Source organism: Elaeis guineensis, chromosome 14 (assembly GCF_000442705.2).
Source record: "Elaeis guineensis isolate ETL-2024a chromosome 14, EG11, whole genome shotgun sequence".
Lineage (NCBI taxonomy): Eukaryota > Viridiplantae > Streptophyta > Magnoliopsida > Arecales > Arecaceae > Elaeis > Elaeis guineensis.
In genome coordinates, this window is record NC_026006.2 from 57729583 (window position 1) to 57751190 (window position 21608).

General features: G+C 49.4%; 2 protein-coding genes across 9 annotated transcripts; one reads left to right on the forward strand and one right to left on the reverse strand.

Moving 5' to 3' along the window:
- On the forward strand, positions 1-14951 carry LOC105057489 (uncharacterized). 8 transcript variants are annotated; one of them, XM_073248872.1, is made up of 3 exons: positions 9-371; positions 13702-13830; positions 14302-14951. In XM_073248872.1, the coding sequence occupies exons 1-3, from the start codon at positions 354-356 to the stop codon at positions 14479-14481; spliced, it is 327 nt and encodes a 108-aa protein (XP_073104973.1). In that variant the 5' UTR covers positions 9-353; the 3' UTR covers positions 14482-14951. The 8 variants fall into 8 exon arrangements, 1 of the variants encoding a protein (XP_073104973.1); XR_012136959.1 differs by lacking the exon at positions 13702-13830 and adding an exon at positions 14094-14160 and having other exon boundaries at positions 12-371; XR_012136957.1 differs by lacking the exon at positions 13702-13830 and adding an exon at positions 14094-14208 and having other exon boundaries at positions 13-371.
- Positions 14952-16611: 1660 nt separating this feature from the next.
- Positions 16612-17679, reverse strand: LOC140853639 (UPF0496 protein At5g66675-like). Its single transcript, XM_073248285.1, has one exon. It carries the CDS (start codon positions 17677-17679, stop codon positions 16612-16614), a length of 1068 nt encoding a protein of 355 aa, XP_073104386.1.
- Between the last annotated feature and the right edge of the window lie 3929 nt (positions 17680-21608).

The window sequence follows — 21608 nt, forward strand, 5'->3', positions numbered from 1 at the left end:
ACTGCCTGCGGTGCACAAAGAATTTCGCGCGAGGAAAACCCATATCGACACGGTCCAAGAGCGAGAGACACGATGGCGTTCGGGGCTCTGAGCTTTCGGACCGTCTGCCCCCAAATCCCCATGGCCGACCCTGCCTCCTCTTCCTTCTCCTCTCATCTTCTTGTACCTCCGTCGCTCCCAGACGAGCGGCGAGCACCAGAAGGATGGCGCTGCCTTCGATGCCGCCTCTGAACTCCAAGAAAACCTTCCTCTCCAAGGTCGCCTCCGGCGCCTTCTCCGCTCCTGAAGCCCTCGCCGTATAAGCGTATAGCGACACCTCTCCCTTTCTCGACATCTTCGACAGCCCCAAGCTCATGCTCTCTCCCGCCCAGGTAAAGGCCCTCGCTTCGTGCTGGTTTTCAGGGGACAACCTTTTCTTCTCTGGATTCAATAAAACTTGGACCTTGTTTCAGGTCCATTACATTATTTTGATGTTGTGTATCAATAGTGTTGCGGCCAATCGTCTCGTCGTTCGATCGCCGGGGAGCGTGCACCTGCAAAAGAAAGTCCGCACTGACCGGAGGTGGCTCCGGCGGGGACCCTCCGACGGTCAAGTCAGAGAGGTGACTGGGCAACAGTGAAATGCAGACAGAGAGCTCTGAGAAAGAGAGAGGGAGAGAGGAGCGAGCCTGCGTATGTGGGAGAGACGGACGGATCCCCCTTTGCACTGTTGCCTTCCCTAGTATATATAGTGGAGCCAGGTATGGCGCCGTCATTAATGGCGCGGACAAGTGAGGAGCTGTCAACTCACTGTGGACTGTCAGAGTCGTCGTGAAAACGTCATGTCGCCGTGTGGCCGTCCAATCACCCGGGTTGACCCGGCTCTCGGCGGGACAATGCCCCTAAGTAACTGTGCCGCATGTCCGTGTCAGAGCTGACAACGTCTGGCGGCTGTACGGTGGTTGGAGGAGCCGACCGACCCAAGGTCGGTAGCCAGCTGAGTGGTGTCGGGCCCCTCCATTGATCGGCGAGCATCATGTAAGTCGGCCATCAGACCCCCGGGTTCAGTTGGTCGGGAAGGTTACGCCCGACATACCCCCGGCCGGTGATGGGCCGTTGAATGACCGGCAGTTAACCGCTGATGGCATCCGTCAGTCGGTCGCCCGACCGACTATCGGTCGGTCTATCGGCCAGTCGGAGTCGTCCGTCGGAGGCGGTCGGGCCGTCAGTCGGTCGGTCGGGCCCTCCGACAGTCGGTCGGCGGGTATCCCCCAACAGTTGCCCCCCTCCACTCCTAAGTCGGGTGGCGAGCTGGCCGATGCTTCCATTCGGGTAGCCATCCCGGACGATTGGGAGTGGATTTGTCGCGCGTGTAGATCCGACCGTACCGCCGGATGATCCGATGTCAGACGCCTCATGAATGTCCAGCGATCCGGACATCCAGTCGATATCAGAAGTCACGTCGGTGTCAGGTGTCAGACGCCACGTCCCGTCGTCGTCAGGCGTTGCGTCGGTGTCAGAAGATCGGGCGCCGGACGATACGGCGTCAGGCGACCGGATATTCGGCGCCGATCGCGGGAGAGCGGGCCGCTGGCGGGCGTCCCATCGAGAACGCGAATCGGTGCGGGCGCGTGAATGCGGAGCCACTCCCCGCGTGCCGCGTGTCGCGGTGGTTGGCCGGCGCCCCCTCCGGCATTTAATGTGGGCGGTGCGGCCGTCCCGGGACGGGGCGCGCCGAATCCTCCGCCAACCAGCGGGCGCCACGCGTCGCGCATCTGCAGGTCTTCGGTCGGCGCGGAAGCATCTCGGCCGTCGGTCGGCCCTATATATATAGGACCTCCCGGACCCCTGACCCACATTTGCCATTTCGCTGGGGAAATTCTGTCCGGGCGATTTCTCAGTCGTCGCGGGAAGAGCTCTTCTTCGCTTGCGGAGGGTCCATCGGGTTCGTGGTCCCTTCTTCTCCTTCTTCTTCCTCGTCTTCTCTTTCTTTTCTTTCGGTTCTGGCATAATGACCAGGAAACCGACTCAGGGAGCTCGATCGGGGAACCCGACCGACGACTCTCGATCGGCTCCGAAAGATTAGGCCTCCTCGCTTTCGGGGCCGAATGTCGATCGGCTTCGGGAGCACTATCGCATCCCGGAGCAGTTTCGGCTCTCTGCTCCAGGGGCCGGCGGTCGGGTCAACAACCCTCCGCCTGGCGATCTGACGCTGTACGTTGAAGACCTTCGCGCGGGTCTTCGACTTTCGATTCCGGAGTTCGTTCGGAATCTACTTGATTACTACGGACTCTGTCCGGCGCAACTGGCGCCGAACTCTGTTCGTTTAATCATTTCTTTCGCGCTGTTGTGTCAGCTCTTGCCGACCAACCCCCGTGTTTCACTCTTCCGGGCCTTCTTTGTGCTCCGACCCCACCCTAAAGCCCGAGGGTGGTGGCTCTTCAACCCCCGGAAGGGTCTCGCTTTCATAACTGATCTTCCATCGTCCATTCATGGATGGAAGAACCAGTTTTTCTTTGTTTCCTCCTCTTCTTCTTGAGGCTTTCCTTCTCGTTGGGGTATACCCCGAACCGAGGCCAACGACAACAGTCGGGTGGATGCGGATGACCGGGAGGACTTCCACCGACTGAAGGATATGTCGGTACCGAAGCAGAGGGAGCTTGTTACCGAACAAGCTCTCTATGACGCCGGCTTGAGTCTGGTCCCCCGAATAGGTATCGCCCGATCCTCCGGCTTTCCTTTTTGTTCATCTTTTGGTTGGCTTTTGGTCCAGCCTTTAACGTTCTTATCGGTATTGTAGGGACACCACCGAGGATGAGGCCGACGGATGTCGAGATTCGGCAGTTCGCCAAGAGGAAGAGGCCAGCGTCGGGGGCCGGCCCTTCGCGCCCTGCAAAGAAACCAACCCCAGCTCCGCCAACCATCGAGGCGTCGGCGACCGACCAGTCGGAGCCGGTCATAGCCCTCGCGGCTCCGACGGTCCAAGCTGAGGAGAGGCCGACTGAGGAGGCGGCCGAAGAAGTATCGGCGGTTTCACCGGTGCGGGTGGAGCCGGATGATGTTCGAAAAACCGAACATCGTCCGGCGGCGTCCGTTGGCGCAACGGGGGGCGTCGGGTCGAACTCCAGCGTGCCGTCGCTGCCAGTCCCGTCGGTCGGGGCAGCTGATCGGGGGAAAGCCCCGATGGAGCCCGCGGAGGAAGATTGGTCGGGGAGCCGCTCAATGCCTCCCAGCGCATACTACCCCGAGGGTGCGTCGGCGTTGGCCGACCACAACCTTGCGAGGAGGTTGTGCCAAGGGATCCTCCTCCCAGCCGACGTAGAGTCGCTGCGGTCTCGGCAGGTGGCCGAGATGCTGTCGCGGTTCTACCCGACGATGGTTGAGGTAAGCTTCGCATAACTTTTTCCTTTAACTTAGAAATTTTTCGTGTTATGCGATTCTGACGAAGCTTTTTTTCATCGGCAGCTGATCTTCACAATGTCCGAACTGGAGGCCGGGTACCGAAGGTTCGGCAACGTTCGGGCGGCCTTCAAGGAGAAGTCGGCAGCGGCCGAGGCTGAGAGGGCAATGTTGGCCGACCAACTCCAGCAGTCGACCGACCGGGAGGCTAAGTTAATCGACGAGGTCTCCCGGCTTGAGTCCGAACTCCGGTCGGCCAAGAAGGAGGCCAAGCACAAAGGTCGGGCCGTGCGTCGCCTTCGACGTGAACGAGATGGCACCACTGCCGAACTCCAAGGGGAACGCGAGCAACTTCGGGGCAGCCTGGAGAAGCTCGCGGAAGCCGAAGAGGAGCTGTCCATCGCCCAGATCGACGCCGAAATGGCGAGGGTCGAGGCAGAGTCGGCGAGGCAGGAGCTCGCCCGTGCTGAGGACGAGGCAAGGTCGACGAGGGAGTCGGCCGATCGGGCGGTGGAGGACTTCCGGTCCTCCGACCAATACCGGGAGGAGATGCTCGAATCGGGCTTCGCCTCATACCGGGTCGGGTTCGAGGATGGTCGGGATGCCGTCCACGCCTTGTACCCGGAGCTGGACGTCAGCCGCGTCGTCCCGCCGCTAGCCGAGGAGGAAGGAGTCGAAGGAGAAGGAACGGAGGAGATGGCCGACCAGCTGTCGGGAGGCGTCATCGTGGTGGAGGAGGCCGTCCCGGAGCAGGTGCCGACCGAAGTTCCTTTGCCGACTGAAGCTCATCCTTCGGCGGCCGACCCAGCGCCGCTTATGGTCGAGACGCCGGTCATCCCCGATCCTCCGTTGGTCGAAGAGATCGACCAGGACGGATGATCGGCCCTGCCGACCATCTCTACTTTTTTTTTTTTTGAAAATACATGTAATCGGGCTTCGACCCGACTTTGTAATTTCTTTTCATCAATGAATGAAACTTTCTTCTTGTTCCTCTTGTTTGTAATGCCGATTAGTGCTGCGATGTCGAACTTCCGCCGCTAACTTAAGCAAGTTACTAACCCACGTAAGTCGGTAGGACTTCGATAACTTGCGCAGCCCCGAAAGTAGAATGTGTCCCGACTTTAGGTCGGCTTCCGATAGTCGAAGTCGTCGGTCGGGTGCATCTGTTGAGTCGGGTGCAGACCGAACCCGGTAAAGGTTCGGTAGTCGGACTTCCACAGATGCGCTTAGTCAGTCGTCGCATGGCGCAGTGTCGGGGGAACGATAGTAAGTCGGGTCCCCATGCTCTTGCGTTGGGTTCTGTGTTTTTTGACAGATGGTGGCAAGCCGAATGTCGTTCAGCCGGCCGTAGGTCGGTCGGTAGGTCGTGGATGCGACTAAGGTCGCGTCGTGTGATAGACAGTGGTAAGCCGAATATCCCTCGACCGGCCGTAGCCTGGTCGGAAGTCGCGACAATAGTCGCGTGGGCTTTCAGCCTTTCTTTGGTCGGGGCCCGATCGGCCTGTCGGCCGATGGATTCTGCCCGGAAATTCGACCGTAGAAGGAGTATGAACTCCCGTCGCAACAGATGCATCGGCCTTCGTCAGGGGCGGATGTGTTGCCGAAAGTCGAAGGAGTGTAACTCCCGTTTGCAAGAGTCCGTCGACCCTTGTGAAGGTCCGACGAGTCGTCGAAGGAGTGTCGACTCCTGTTATTGTAGATGCGTCGGTGCTCGCAAGAGTCCGATGCATCGTCGGTGCTAGGTCCACGTCGATACGTTGTGGTTGAGCGCCGATCACTAGTCGAAGATTTTAAGACTCCGAAATTTCAAACTGAACTTGTATTCCGCCTATTGAATTTCAAAATTCACTGGTAATACAGCTTCAAGTTGTCGGCGTTCCAAGTCCGGGGAATGGATTTCCCCTCAAGGGTCTCCAGCCGATAGGCTCTTGGCCCGAAGGTGTCTGCAACCTTGTAGGGTCCTTCCCAGTTGGGAGCCAGCTTCCCTTGGTCCAAGGGCTTCGACACTTCCGCCTTCCTTAAGACGAGGTCGCCAGGCCTGAAAAGCTTTGGTTTGACCTTGGCGTTGTAGTACCGGGCGACCCTCTGTCGGTACGAGGCCATTCGGATTTGAGCCTCGTCTCGCAGCTCGGGGAGGAGGTCTAGGTCGGCCCTCCGACTCTCGGAGTTGTCCGGCTCTTGGTACTGCTCGACCCTTGAAGATGGTAGGCCGATCTCGAGCGGGATCATCGCCTCTGTCCCGTAGGCCAAACTGAACGGCGACTCCCCGGTCGGGATGCGGGGGGTCGTTCGGTAAGCCCACAGAACGGAGCCCAGCTCGTCGACCCAGAGATCTTTGGCTTCATTCATTCGGGTCTTGAGTCCATGGAGCAAGGTTCAGTTGGTCACCTCAACCTCACCGTTGGACTATGGGTGCCCGACTGAAGTTAGTCGGTGGCGGATGTGGAACCTGGCGCAGAAGTCTCTGAAGTCTTGGTTGTCGAACTGCCGTCCGTTGTCGGTGATGATGGTGTGCGGCAACCCGAACCTGAAGATGATGGACTTTTGGATGAAGTCCTCCATCTTCCACTCGGTGATCTGCGCCAAGGGCTCGGCCTCATCCCACTTCGTGAAGTAGTCGATGGCGACAATGATGAACTTCCTCTGGCCCGACGCTGGTGGGAACGGACCGAGAATGTCGACTCCCCACTGAGCGAAGGGCCACGGAGCGACAATGGGAGCGATCTGGCTGGCCGGTTGGTGCTGGATGTTTGCATACTTTTGGCATGGCTCGCACCTCCGGACCAACTCTGCCGCATCCTTCTTCATGGTCGGCCAGTAGTAGCCTTGTCGCAAGACCTTGAAGGCTAAGGACTTGCCCCCCAAGTGGTTCCCGCAAATTCCTTCGTGAACCTCTCGGAGAGCGTAGTCGGCGTCGGTCGGCCCCAAGCACCTGAGCAGAGGGAGGGAGAACGACCTCTTGTAGAGTCGGCCGTCCATGATCACATATTGCGACGCCGACCAACGGAGTCGCTTGGCCTCCGCGGGATCCTCGGGACTGATCCCGTCGGTCAGGTACTGGGCGATCGGGTCCATCCAACTTGGTTCGGATGTTAGCTGCTGCACTTTTTCGACCCGATCGATGCTCGACTGCTGGAGGTTTTCGACGAACATCCGACCCAAAGAGTCATAGGCCGACGTTGCCAATCTGGAGAGAGCATCGGTGCGGGCGTTCTCCGATCTAGGGATGTGGGAGATCTCGAAATACTGGAGGCGCGCCACGAGGTCCTTCACCTTCTGAAGATATTTGATCATGGTCGGATCTCGCACCTCAAATTCGCCCTTGACCTGCCCCACGATCAGCTGAGAGTCGGAGAATGCCCGGAGGCTGTCGATGCCCAGCTCCTTTGCCATCCTCAAGCCGTCGAGGAGCGCCTCGTATTCGGCTTGATTGTTGGAGGCCTTGAAGTCGAACCGGAGGGCGTATTCGGTGACCACCCCATCCGAATTCGTGAGCAGGAGCCCGGCCCCGCTTCCCTGAGCGTTCGAGGCTCCGTCGATGTGGAGTACCCAGGTGGAGATCGGGTCTGGCTCAGAGACCGTATCTCGTCCCGGGTCTTCAGCTCCCGACCCTTGGTCGGTCGTCGGGCACTCGGCGATGAAGTCGGCCAAGACCTGGGCCTTCAGGGCAGGCCTTGGTCGGTATTGAATGTCGAACTCGCTAAGCTTCATTGCCCACTTAGCGAGTCGTCCAGATGTGTCGGGTCGGCGCAGTATTGCCCTCAGGGGCTGGTTGGTGAGCACCACGATGGCGTGGGCCTGGAAGTACGGTCGAAGCCGTTGCGCGGAGACGGTCAGGGCAAAAATCATCTTTTCCGTCTCCGAATATCTGGCTTCGGCGCCGTGGAGCACTTTGCTGGTGTAGTAGATGGGCTGGTGAGTTCGGCACTCATTTTTCCGAACGAGCACCGAACTGATCGCCTCGGAAGATGTGGCCAAGTAGAGATACAAGGTCTCCCCAACCTGCGGCTTTACGAGCAGCGGCGGGGAAGCCAGGTACCTTTTCAGGCCTTCAAAGGCCTGCTCGCACTCATCCGACCAAGAGAAACCGTCTGCTTGACGCAGAATCTTGAAGAACGGGAGGCACCTTTCAGCCGACCGGAAAATGAATCGGCTAAGAGCGACGATTCTTCCGTTCAGCTGTTTGACCTCCTTCTTGGTGTTCGGATGACGCATGTCGAGGATTGCCTTTATCTTCTCAGGGTTGGCCTCGATCCCTCTCTGAGAAACGAGGAATCCGAGGAACTTCCCTGAGGTCACCCCGAAAGCACACTTGGTCGGGTTGAGCTTCATTCGGCGTCGGCGAAGGGTGCAAAAGGTCTCCTCGAGATCCTGAACATGGTCCGGGATCTGCGTGCTCTTTACCAGCATGTCGTCCACGTACACCTCCATGTTACGCCCGATCTGGTCTTTAAAGACCTTATTGACGAGTCGCTGGTAGGTGGCGCCGGCGTTCTTCAACCCGAAGGGCATCACCCGGTAACAGTAGAGGCCCTTGGGAGTTATGAACGCGGTATGCTCCTCGTCTTCAGGCGCCATCCGGATCTGGTTGTACCCGACGAAGGCGTCCATGAAGCTGAGCAGTCGAAATCCGGACGTCGCATCCACTAGCTGGTCGATCTTCGGAAGTGGGAAGCTATCCTTTGGGCAGGCTCTGTTGAGGTCGGTATAGTCGATGCAGATCCTCCACTTCCCGTTGGCTTTCTTGACCATGACGACGTTGGCGAGCCAGTCGGGATACGTGGATTCCCGAATGAAGCCTGCTTCGAGTAGCTTGTCCACTTCTTCGTCGATGGCCCTCTGCCTTTCTGGGGCGAAGGACCTTTTCTTCTGCCTCACCGGCTTCATCGTCGGGTCGATGTTGAGTCGGTGAGTAATCATTTCCGGAGGGATACCCGACATATCCGTCGCTGACCAAGCAAATATGTCGGCATTGGCCGTCAGCAGCTCCGCCAGTCGGCGTCGTTCGGCGTCGGGCAATTGAGACCCGACCCAAACTTTCCTGTCGGGACTTTCTCCAATCGGGATCTCCCCGAGCTGCTCGGCGGGCGAACCCCGTTCTTCCTCCTCCCTCTGGTCCAGCTTGTCGATTGTCAGAGGATCCTTCGTCTCGTCGTTTTGAGCGGAGATTTGGAAGCATCGTCGGGCGAGCTGTTGATCTCCGCGCATCTCCCCGACTCCATTTTTGGTCGGGAATCGAACAAGGAGATGGTACGTCGAGACGATCGCCTTGAGGGCGTTCAGTCCGGGTCGCCCAAGTATGGCGTTGTAGGCCGAAGAACTTGGACGACCGCGAAAGTGAGGGAGACCGTGCTTTGCCGTGGTTCGATACCGACCGTTACGGGCAGGGTAATTTCTCCCTCTGTCATGACGGTGTCTCCGGCAAAGCCGATCAGGGGCACAGGGACCCTCCTAAGTCGGTCAGTTGACAGTCGCATTCGGGAGAAGGTCGAGTAAAACAAAATATTTGTCGAACTTCCATTATCAACAAAAATTCGTTTTACATCATAATTGGCTATTGTCGCCGACACAACAACAGCGTCGTCGTGGGGAGTCTGGATGCCCCGAACGTCGTCTTCTGTGAAGGTGATTACGTCGTCCGGGCGTGGCCTTTTCGTCGGCTCCCCTCCAGCAGACGTCCCCGGTTCCAGCCGCTTGGAGATCATGTTGATGACTCCGGCCGTCGGCTGGTTGGTCGGCGCCTCTTCAGTCGGCTGGGGGCGTCGTTCGGCAATCGGTTGGGTCGGCGGACCCTTCCGGAATTTGCCGAGGTACCCCCGGCGGATGAGATTTTCGATCTCATCCTTCAACTGGATGCACCGCTCGGTGTCGTGGCCGTGGCTCCGATGGAACCGGCAGTACTTTCGATGGTCGAGGCCCTTTGCCTTCAGAGGCGGAGGCCGTCGCAGGTATTCCTCTCCCTCGATCTCCATCAGGATCTGCGCACGGGGAGCGGAGAGAGGAGTGTAGGAGTTATACCTGGGACGCACCGGCCTCGGAGTCTGTCGTCGGGGCGATTTTTGGATCTGTCGGGGTGGAGAAAGCTGACTATCGGTCGGGGGCCTGCTTGGTTCGGCGGGCTCCCGACCTTTTCTCCGCTTCTCCTTCGGACCTCTGGGCTCGGCCAAGCGTCGGTCGGACGCTCCTTCGTCCGCGCGCATATACTTGTATGCGCGCTCCAGTAGCTCGGCATACGTTCGGGGGAGGGTCTTGTCCAGAGAATAAGTGAATCGGGACGCCCTCAGGCCCCGCTTCATGGCTGAAACAGCCATGTCTTCATTGAGGTCCCGGACCTCGAGCGTGGCCGCGTTGAATCGCGCCACGAAGTGTCGGAGCGTCTCGTTTTCTCCCTGCTTGAGGGAGAAAAGGCTGTCCGACATTCGCGGCGGCTTTCGGCTAGTGCTGAAATGGGCCACGAACGAGTGCTCGAGCTGCGCGAAGGAATGGATACTGCCCGATCGAAGACCGGAGTACCAAGCCCTGGCAGCCTTGCGGAGCGTGGCGGGGAAGCCGATGCAGAAAAGAGCGTCGGTTGCCCCTTGAATCGTCATGAGAGCTTTGTAGCTCTCGAGATGGTCGACTGGGTCGGTGGAGCCGTCGTAGGGCTCCACGTGCGGCATCTTGAACCGACTGGGAATCAGCTCGTCGAGGACCAGTCGGGAGAGAGGTTGGGCAGCCTGGAAGTCGACGTCGTTCGAAGACTTCTGGCTGTCCGTCTGCAGTTGGGCGAGTCGGCGGTCGATTTCCTTGAACCGTCGCTCGTAGTCGTCCGCTCGTCGATGCTGGGAGACCCCAGGGGTGGAGCCTCCGGAAGATTCTGAAAGGGAGGCCGACGGTGTGCGCGGCCGCTTCTCCTTCCTTGCCCGTTCCAACGGGGAGGGAGAGGGCCGCTGGGACCGTCGGTCGTCGCGCCGTGGTCGTCCCTCCTCCTCTCCGTGGGAGCGCTCGCATGGAGGCGACAGGGATCGGCGCGGTCGTCGGCGGCTGCTCCTGGAAGGCATAGGTCGGGCCGCCGGTTGCTGCTGGAGGCTTTTGACTGCATCGGTCAGCACGGTCATCTGTCGTACGATGGCCGCAATCTGGGCCTCCGTGGTCACTGCAGGGCGCGGAGAGCTAGGCTCCGCCGTCGGTGGGGGCGGGGAGGCCTCTTCCCGACGGGAAGAGCGCCTGCCCGACCCAGTGACTCTCGATCGTTGAGCTCTTGTCTTCGTCATGCTGTCCCCTACCTGGCGCGCCAATCTGTTGCGGCCAATCGCCTCGTCGTCCGATCGTCGGGGAGCGTGCACCTGCAAAAGGAAGTCTGCACTGACCGGAGGCGGCTCCGGCGGGGACCCTCCGACGGTCAAGTCAGAGAGGTGACTGGGCAACAGTGAAATGCTGACAGAGAGCTCTGAGAAAGAGAGAGGGAGAGAGGAGCGAGCCTGCGTATGTGGGAGAGACGGACGGATCCCCCCTTTGCACTGTTGCCTTCCCCGGTATATATAGTGGAGCCAGGTATGGTGCCGTCATTAATGGCGCGGACAAGTGAGGAGCTGTCAACTCATTGTGGACTGTCAGAGTCGCCGTGAAAACGTCATGTCGCCGTGTGGCCGTCCAATCACCCGGGTTGACCCGGCTCTCGGCGGGACAATGCCCCTAGGTAACTGTGCCGCATGTCCGTGTCAGAGCTGACAACGTCTGGCGGCTGTACGGTGGTTGGAGGAGCCGACCGACCCAAGGTCGGTAGCCAGCTGAGTGGTGTCGGGCCCCTCCATTGATCGGCGAGCATCATGTAAGTCGGCCATCAGACCCCCGGGTTCAGTTGGTCGGGAAGGTTACGCCCGACATACCCCCGGCCGGTGATGGGCCGTTGAATGGCCGGCAGTTAACCGCTGATGGCATCCGTCAGTCGGTCGCCCGACCGACTATCGGTCGGTCTATCGGCCAGTCGGAGTCGTCCGTCGGAGGCGGTCGGGCCGTCAGTCGGTCGGTCGGGCCGTCAGTCGGTCGGGCCCTCCGACAGTCGGTCGGCGGGTATCCCCCAACAAATAGTATAGTGAATATGTGGTAGAAAGAAAGATAGGAGGCCGAGTATTGAGCGATTTGTAAAAGGACAGGAATATGTTGGAGGATTCCAGTAAAAATTGGATTTTCTGAGGTTTAAATGGCAATCACGATTAGGGTCTATGGACCATTTAGGTTTGTTAACGTGGTATTATAACTGTTCAGCGAGACCAGTGAAAATTAGGTCGGGCGGCCTTGCAGGATGGAGTGCATTTATATATAAAGGGGCTCTGAATTTGATTACTTTTTAAAATGTTCATGAGTGCATCGCTGCGTCTTTCTATTCGGTAAAGTCACCTTGAAAGACTTCCGCATTTGTTTTTTATTCTTTTATGCATTGAGTGACTATGCATTTTAACTGATGATTGGAAGAAAGTTTTGTGGGCATTGCCATTGAATAGAAGAAGCCTTCGGATTTCCCGATGTCTTCGTATCAGGTGTTCGGGTATTTTTTTGGAGTTGAGAGGTCTGATAAATTTTGGTGTGCATGGTATCCTGGAGGAGAGGTTTTCGAGAGGATCTTGTGGTGGAAAAGCGATTTGCTTTTGGTGGTAGAATTAGTGTTGTAGAGTCGGCGATTTCTGACCTTCAACATCGTCGTGAATATTTTAAGTGCAATATCTTAGGAGTTAAAAACTACATGAGTTTGTATGTCAACTTTTTCGTAGAAAGAGGGAGAGATGAGAATAACAAAGACAACGATTGGATGTTGTTTACTGGAATATCAAGAGCCAGTATGGTCCCTCAGGCAAAACGTTTCAAAGAATAAAAATGACATATGAAGAGAAGTCAGTAGATGAAGATGAAGAGAAAGCTATTTTAGATTTGCTGTGTCGTATAAGTATATATTATTATGCAAAAATTTCCTTAGTTCGCAGGTAAAAATCATAAGATGGCAAGTTCAAATTCTAGTTAGATATCAGCTTAGTTGTTCTAAGATTTCCACAATAATCTAAAGTCCTGATAGGGAGTCTGAAGGTAATTTATTTTACAAGAGAACATCTTTGTGATGATAGAACTATCGAAGTGAATCTAGACTTGGTTAAACATTTTAACTGAAAATGTTAATGCGAAGATTTCACATATTTTGGTGGAAACTAATGTCAATTTCACTTTAAATGACAACATAATTTCTGTCCTTCTAGGGTATGTTTGGTGGTTAAGAAGTCAATATGGAGTCTCTGGGTTTTGAATAAAATCAAGACCTTGGTTTGGTCTACCATCAGAATATCCTACCAAAGAAAAACATTGTCAAGAAAGTTATCAAGGTCAATGGAACTTTCTCTTTGCACTGTTATAATAACAATGACAAACTTAATTTTTTCACCTCTATGAGATGACTTAACTTGAATGGCATGATGCTGCATTTTGGCTTGTGGGATTGTTACTTGACGGTGACGTGTAGTCCTTCATGTTAGCTCTTTCAGTGATAAATTTTCATTAATGGATTGGGTATTTTGCTACTCATGTTGTTATGCAAGGCATAACAGACCTCTAAATGAAATCGACACACCTCATAGGGATTTGCAGACTTATCATTTGTCATATTGCTAGTTCTTGTTCAAAAGGAGCTGCTTGTTAGTTGTCAGATAGACTTGTTTTTATGACATGGTCTTATGTTTTGCCCTTGTTGTATTCTTTGTTTATCCTATCTGTGGCAAATCCTTCTCCACCTTGTCACCTTACTATGGTAAATGTAGTTCATTCTCATTGTGTTTCTTCTTCTCCTGCTACTTTCCTTTTGAATGTATATGTTTGTTCTTCTCAAATAAATGTTGTGACAGCCCCTGCCAATCTGGGTTCCCCCATCGCGCAATAAAAAAAATAGTGTTAATGAAGTAGAATCTCTCAATTATATAAATACTGTATCATTTTAAGTATTGACTGTGCTGAACGAGAATCCTTGTATTTTTCTCTCACCTAATGTGCTATAAAGTAATTGTCCAGGAGATCTAGGTTCCACAAAAGCATAAAGACGTGTTAATGAGTCACCTCTGAAGGCACAGATATGGTGGGTAACTCACAATAAGTTATTTTCTAATGACTGATCAAAATACTGATTAACGATGTAATTTTCAGCACTTTAGCATGACCTAGGCCTGAATTATTTTGTTGTCAAATTCTTGAACAAGTCTGTGGTGATGCTTTAATTGCCCAGACAGCTGTCTAATGGCTTTCTGGGTGATATGTTTGTAGCACTCAAGCTTTAACGTAAAACGTTACTTTCCACTGCACATGCAGGTGCATGTGTGTGCAAGCATGCGGCTCTCATATGTACTGCAGTGGAGTTTTCAGAAATTTGCCAAGTTCTCAGATCTTATGATGTGCAATGCTCTATTTGCTTTAATCAATGAAATGCAATATAAAGTGGTTTGTAATAACTTTTACAGTTTTATACATTCTTTAAACAAATCTCTTTTACTGTTTAAGATGCATCTATCTGTGGGAAACATCTGAATTTTGGTTCAATCTCGAAAATTGCTTTATTTTTACTACAGTTGCTGTTATTTGGCTTATTTCCAAATTGTAAGGTTTACGGAACTAATTTTTCAGTTATGGATTGTTATGTTTACTCATGTTTTATATATTCTAAATGCTTTTAATAGCCTTTGACTTTTGTTAACCTGAACCAGGAGGAGCATTCTGTTTCTTACAATTAACAGGCCAAGAAAGCCTCCTCCAGACTTGCAACCACACTAGGTCCTCCCTATTGTCGTGTTGACAGTTCTTAGGCTTAGATCATTCTAAGTACTATGTCCCTACGTATATGAAGATATGAAGCTCATTTTTAACCATGATAAACTTTTTACGAAAACTAATCATTCCTTTTTTAATGTTTAGCTGGTGCCAGCTGTCACAGAGCTTGTGATTGCAGAAATGCTTTACCTGCAATGGATGGATCCAAAGCAACCAATTTATCCTTATATCAATTCAACTGGAACGACATGTGATGATGGGGAAACTGTATACAATTTTGGTTTCTTTGTTCTTCTCTTTGTTTACTTTTTACATAACGTTTAACATGTCCATAAGTTGGTTCCATTTGGTTGTGTTCTAAAATTGAGCTGAATGACTTGTGCACTTTAATCTATATGCTCAGCGGCATCCATCTGCACTCAACAAATGAATAATTCTACAACCAATCATAGAAAAGTCGTCGAGTTCCTTTCTGTTAATAGAGATCCATGTCCCCAAAAATGCTTTGAAGTTCCACTTATTGTCCTTCACAATATTTTTTTATGTAATTTTCTATTCATTACACTCTAATGGAGCAAGCTCCGCTCCATGTTCTCACCCTATGTTAAAGCCTGGTAATAATGTTCTGTATGAAGGCTGTGGAGTTGGGAAAAATACACATGGTTATGGTAAAACTTATTGCCATAACTGGTTGGATGGGATAAAGGAGGATGGTTTGTGCTTTAGAAAGATGTTTGTATTGGAAATAACACTCCCAAACTAGTAATTCAAGTTGTTGATGGTTGATAATTCAATTCGGAAGTGAAGGTAAGGAAAAGTGATTTAAGAGCAATGATGTTGATGATTGATTGACCTGCTTATTAATAGGTCGGGCAATGAAAAAACATGCTGTTTTAACATGTCTATATATTCCTACTGGATGGTTGCTGGGCTCTGGTTCTTTTTAAATAACCTGGAATTTGTGTGCACCTCTAAGTGCTTGATCTATCTGTCATTCAGTTCTCTGCAATAAATAACAAAACTAGAATGTTGCTCATGATCGTGCTTGTGGGTGTCTCTTCTTTCTGAGCACCAAAGGAAGCATTTATTTCCTCCTATTTTGTGATCCAACATTTGTGAGAAACTCTGTTTTTTCTTCAAATTAAAGTATTTTTATTAAGATTATGGGCTTGTTAAAAGGCTTTCTCAGAAAGCAATTTTTTCAACACGCCTACACATCCCTACGTTAGTTGGTGCGGGATTCCATATTCTTTGCCACTACTTTTTTGAGTATTTTGAAGAGTTGAAAAGAATGATTTAAAGATGGAAGCACTGGTTGGGTGGAGGAACTGGCTGGATGGCATTCCAGTTTGCCTGCTCTTCAGTTGCAATGTCAAATTTCTTGACGACCATTAGAAAATACAAAAAAGTAGTACTGGTCTGATCTTGCAAGTTGCCAATTTAGTGTTGTGAGGGATAGGCAATAATTTTTTATTTTCTACATGCATACTTTATTTTCTTCTTTTTTGTTTAGCAAGTAAATCAGGCTCTCACACTTGTTGAGCATCCTAAAATCGGACATTTTTTGAATTTATCAGTGCGGTATATTTTGATCTTCTGAGACAACTGCTATCTGTGCTGGTAATCGCCTATCTGTCTGCACTTTTGCTCAATCTGCAGGTCATAGTGTCTCACTAGCTACAAACAAATTGTTGTTTACCATGTCGATGAATGTGTATCTAGCAAAAAATCTAGCAATTATCCATCCAACTGACAGGAGGTAATTTGCTTATTTACCATGGCAGGAATTGCCAGGTTGTAAAATGTAGTTCTGTTTCAGCCATGGTCCTAAAGACCGACAAACAGTTAAATGCTCATATTATCTACCTGAATTGGTTTGATATTAATTATCACCATTTTGATTTATCTTTGCTCTGTTAAAGTTGGATTTCTGGAGTGTTATACCATTTCCTCTTGTGCTTTTTAGCTAGCTTTAAAATTTTATCAACATATTTGTTGGAGATAAAAAATTCTTGCAAATGAACAAAATACAAAAAAGGAGTAAAAGGGAGAATACTTGAAAGAGGAAGAACAAGCTGAAAACCTAGGAATTCAGGTCCTTTGTGGATTTGTACCACAAAGAACAGTACAATTCTAGATGCACGCCATCCATTCACGGAGATGGACAACTATCAACTACACCATGCTCCATCCACGTCATGGTTATTCTTGCACACACAATTAAAAAACAAACAAGGATTAAAAAGGAGAAATAAGAAAAACAGGAGGAAACAACTGAAAACCTAGGAGTTCGGAACCTTTGTGGAGTTGCACCATAAAGAGAGGTACAATTCTGGATGAACACCACGTCATCTATTCATGGAGATGGACAACTATTAAATATGCCTTGCTCTATTTGATAGCTGTGCATCTCCATGATCAGATTGTGTGGTAGCCACCCAGAATTGTGCCGCTTTATGTGGTGCAAAACACGCAGTTGGACTGAAACCTAGGTGTCTTCAAGATGATCTCCAACAGCTCGGCAGTCTCCTTCCTAATCCCACCACCAAGCAAATCCAACTTCTCGTTCAAGCTGTCGATACGCAACCCAAGCTCCCCCGTCTTTGCCATAATATTCTCAATCCCAATCTTCTCCCCATCCTCCTCCCCGCTGATTGCAGAGTCCACAACTTTTAACACCACATCCATGTCGATCTTTAAGTTCTCGATAATCGAACATACGGTCTCCAATTCACGCACCAGGAGCCCACTTTTTCTTTGCATCGCCGCTATGATATCCTTCCGGTCCTGCAACGACCCCTCCCTGCCATCCCACAACGAGTTGATCCACGGCTCCACAGCGTTCATGGCGGTGGCGGATGCTGTGATTCCTGCGATCGCGGCAGCCGGCGCCGCCACCGCCGCGAGTATCACGGAGCAGGCTAAGACCGCCACGGTCCCTGCCATGTAGATTATATGCCAAGCCTTCTTGCACTTCTTCACCGATGTCCGCCTCTTCTCGAGCACCTGATCTCCTCGATGCAGCGCGGCCAGCAGCGCCCGCAGCCTCTCGCAAGCCGACCGTAGCTTGTCGGTGTTCAGCCCAACAAACGGGTTTCCTACCGCCCTCGACTCCTTGATCAACTTGTCGATCACCTTCGAATACTTCTTGGCGCTCTTCTTCTTCTTCTTCTTGTCATTTCCCTTGGCATTGTCCTTCTCGAAGCACTCGAGAGCCCTGCGGATGGTAGATAAAATGACTTGGGCCTTGTCCAGATGGCCTTTGACACCGTTGAGAGACCTCAGTGTGTTGATGGTATGGTCGATGTGGTCATTTATAAAGGAGAGGAGGGCAGGGTTCTTTGAGGTTGCCTCCTTGAGCTCGGGTGTACCGACGAGGCTCGAGTGAGCAGGTGGTGGCCAGGAAGCGATGTCAATTGATCGGAGCTCCGCTAGGAGCCGGTAGGTCTCCTCATGACGCGCTCTGACATCGATGTTGCTCGAGCTTCCGACGACCGGGGTCTTACTGAACCTGCAACCCATTAAAGACTACGAAGTATCAGTTTGGAAACACACAGATATTAAATGAAATCCTGGGTTCAATCTTTTTCAGGCAAAGAAATCCAAAGTTTGATCAACTCTAGCTACTTGCTCGCTGCCAATTATAATCCTATATTATATAGAAAGCTGGGTTCCAATCTTGGTTGGTGGGGGAATCTTGGAAGGAGGCAACACGGGCATTTCCTCTTACAGCATTAACCAAAGGAGAATAGGAAAAGTTATCTAGCGCGAAAGTACGTCGAAGATTCCATTGTCCAAACTCGTAGCAGGATGAAGTCCACCTCCACCAACCCTACTGAGGGGCTAGCATGATTAAAGTGATTTCTACTGGCATTTTTAACATAAAGTCCCTCTTTTTTTTTCTTTTTTGTTTTTTGGGTAAGAAGGAGCTAAAAGCTTATATTAGAGAAAAACAATGTTTACAGAAATCCATAAGTACTGAAGCAGCCAAAATACAGATGGTACACACCGTAAACCGTAAAACATGAAGCAGGAAGGAAAATATGCAAGAAGTACAATCCTATATGGGCATCGGAAGGAGAAATATAAAAACTGAGGACCCCAAGAGACTAAAAGAAACTACAGTAGCTGAGATACATAATTCTTTGCACCAATAGAAGAGGAAATAGGAACACTGCAAAGTCAACATGTAGTCCCTCTTTAGGCCCGTGTGTACCGATGAGGGACTGTGGATCAACTTTTTAATTTCCGGTCCCTTGCTCATTCATCATCGTACCATGTATGCGTGTATGCTTTTAGAGCAACGAGGACTTAAAAAATATTGTAGCGGATGGACGTATATCAGAAAGTCAGATCGTCCTCAATCGAATATTTTTCAGTGAGGATTGGAGCTCTATGATCACGTCCAAAAAAAAATAAATACATTTGTTCGCTCCTCTCCAACTCCTGTTCTTTTAGCAAAAAAAAAAAAAAATCGATCGGTAAGGATGGACTAGTCCATTAAGTTCCCGTTCCATTTTTATTATCTATGATTCAAAACTTCTATTGCCACAAATGAAGAATGAGCTGTACTATATTGTTGATAAGATAGATGACTACTTGAAATTTTCATGATTAAGTCATACTATCCCTAAGTTGCCTATTTTTCAAGAATTTTGAGGCTTCATAGAAGCTCCATTTAAACTTATCAAAAAAAAAAAAAAAAATGAAGCTCCATTTAAGAACGACTCTCACCAATGGTTGGGAGGTTAATGGTGGGTGGATATTTTTTTGCTAATTCATAATTTTCCATATAACTACTCTTGGTGGATATTAGATTTTTTATTATGTAGTTCCATTGACATGTCGCACAATTGCATGTATAAAAGGATGAATTTTTTTATATGCATTTACTTTTTATTTTTGCTTGGACAAGAAAAATTATTTAAGAAAGAATTGAGATACTCCTACACATGAAGAAACTATTTTTGTGCCTAACACATGATTATAGATGTAATATAATGATCATACATATCTTTCACTCAACATCTGCTCTGAGAGAAACAAATAAATTCTAATTTTTCATTTTTCACAAAAAAATCTTGCATCATTGCATGTAAGGCTAAATTCTTGACAAATTTGACAATCATGACAATATGGATCATTGCAATAATTGTGATATGCAGTAGGCAAACTGTCATTATAGTAAATAAAGCCATAGATCTCTCCAATAGTTTAACATAATGTGACATAAAATTTTGCATTTGGCTTTTACGGACTCGGCACTTTATGTGTCTTCACGGTGCAGATGGGTCATGTCCCCTCTAGATTTGAGACTATCATGTGGACTTGGACCACATTTTATGGCTGAGCCTGGTACTCATAGCATTGGCTGAGTCTTTAGACTACCGCGTAGTTTGTACTTGCTCCATTTCCCTGACCCAAGGTCGAGGTAGAGGACTAATATGTAGTTGCGGTTTTGTTTGAAGGCTATGCGTGTAAAATAATACCCTTGGGGAAAGGTATCCAGTTAAGCTTGGTCATGACTTCCGTCGCAAGGCACGATTTTGCTCCCAGTTTCCCAAAGACCAATGGCCTTGTGCTGGTCGTCCTTTTTCTTTATGAGAAATTCTTATCAAAGCTTGGTCATGACTTCCGTCGCAAGGCACGCAGTTTGCCAAAGACCAATGGCCTTGTGGCCGGCCGTCCTTTTTCTTTGTGAGAAATTCTTTATGCAACTTGCGCGGTGCGCGAATGAACGCACCATATATGATGATCGGCTCACACAGAAGATCAATAATTTTTTTTTTTTTATCACGTGTTGCTTGATTCTGCACATGAGCCAATCACCATATGTGATGCGTATATTTCGCATCGCACACGATGCACAAATTTTTTTTTTTTTTATTCTCTTCACCGGCTTTGTGGGCCTCGAAGATGCATCTCTTCTCTGCATGGGTCAAGAGCCAGCAGATCGATTCTTCGAGCTCGTCTCTAGTTCAATCTCGAAAATTCTTCATCCACCTTTTTAGATGGAGAAAAACTAAGATAGAGCGTATCGCTTCATCGGATTGAACTATATTGCATAACTAATAATAAGGACTATATCGATTTCTAATGAAAATATTGTTTCCTCAAAGACACCATCAAAAATAATAAAACATCATAATAACTAACAGAATATTATAGAGAATAACAAGAAGTAGAATATCATAAAAAATAATAATTAATAGGATATCATAAAAAGCAATTGGATATTATATGCTTAGTATAACATCCTGTGTGTCAGTAATATTAGTTCTCGATAATTGTATGTAAATTTTATCATAAAAAATGATAGGAAGTGATAATAATCAATAGGATATCATAAAAAGCAATAATCAATAGGATGTCATAAAAAAGTAATTGAATATCATATGCCTGGTATGACATCCTGTGTCAATAATACTACTTTTCGATAAATATTTATAGGATACAAATTCAATCATAGAAAATAACAGAATGTAATAATAATCATAGAATATTATAAAAATAATTGGATGTCATATACTTGATATCACATCCTATGTTAGTAATATTATTTTTCGATAATTATTTATAGGATACAAAAAGATGTCATTCTATTATTATGACATCTTATTATATTCTATGACATTATGTTGATTGTTATAATATCCTGTTATTATCTATGATATCCTAGCGAAGCATGAGCAAAATAGAGTAAAAGATGTCATCTTGGAGGAAAAGTGTATTTTTGTCAGAAAAAATTTAAAAAAAATATTGAGCTGCATTAAATCTCTATGGCATTAGAAATCGATGCAGCTTCCGTCATTAATTATGTTACGTGGCCCAATCCATTGAAGGGGTGTGCTCCGCCTCAGTTTTTCTCTATTAGGGGTGATGGATAAAGAATTTTTCGTTCAATTCTCAACCCCATAGGCCACACATATTTTGAGGCTCGAAGTTATAACACACTGCTCGGATAGCCAACTTGGCTTGTACAAATTTTTCACCACAACCAACTGATGAAACGTAGATTGAACATCTCTAGTCTATAAGAAGGGGGCAGAAGGTGCCTCTCGTCGAATTACTTCCTGGCCAATCCTACTATTCTCTAAGTTTTTATTAAAAACTTAAGATTTGTGGCCATTAGGAATTGGTCCAATCAGGATGTTGAAGTTGGAAGTCTCCAATGATTAGCTGAACAAGCTAGAGGGGTCGGCCGAAGACCATAATATGCCTTGTGCCTCCAAAGTAATGATGTGGTGGTTACCATGCTCGGATGGCGATGGCTCCAATATTGATCACTCTTGAGGTGATGCCAGGAAAAAGAGACTATGCTTAGACCTTTAAGCCAACATAAGATCTGACCTGAAATAATATGAAATGAAGAAGTATTCTTATCGGAGAGTAACTGGCAGGAGACCATCCAATGCACTCTTAGAAAATAGTGGAGGCATCATGAGAGCAGC

Coding starts and splice junctions, on each gene's coding strand:
- LOC105057489 (XM_073248872.1), top strand. Junction 13,831..14,301: donor ATGAAATGCAATATAAAGTG/GTTTGTAATAAC, acceptor TTTAATGTTTAG/CTGGTGCCAGCTGTCACAGA.
- LOC140853639 (XM_073248285.1), bottom strand. CDS start 17,679: ATGGGTTGCAGGTTCAGTAAGACCCCGGTCGTCGGAAGCTCGAGCAAC.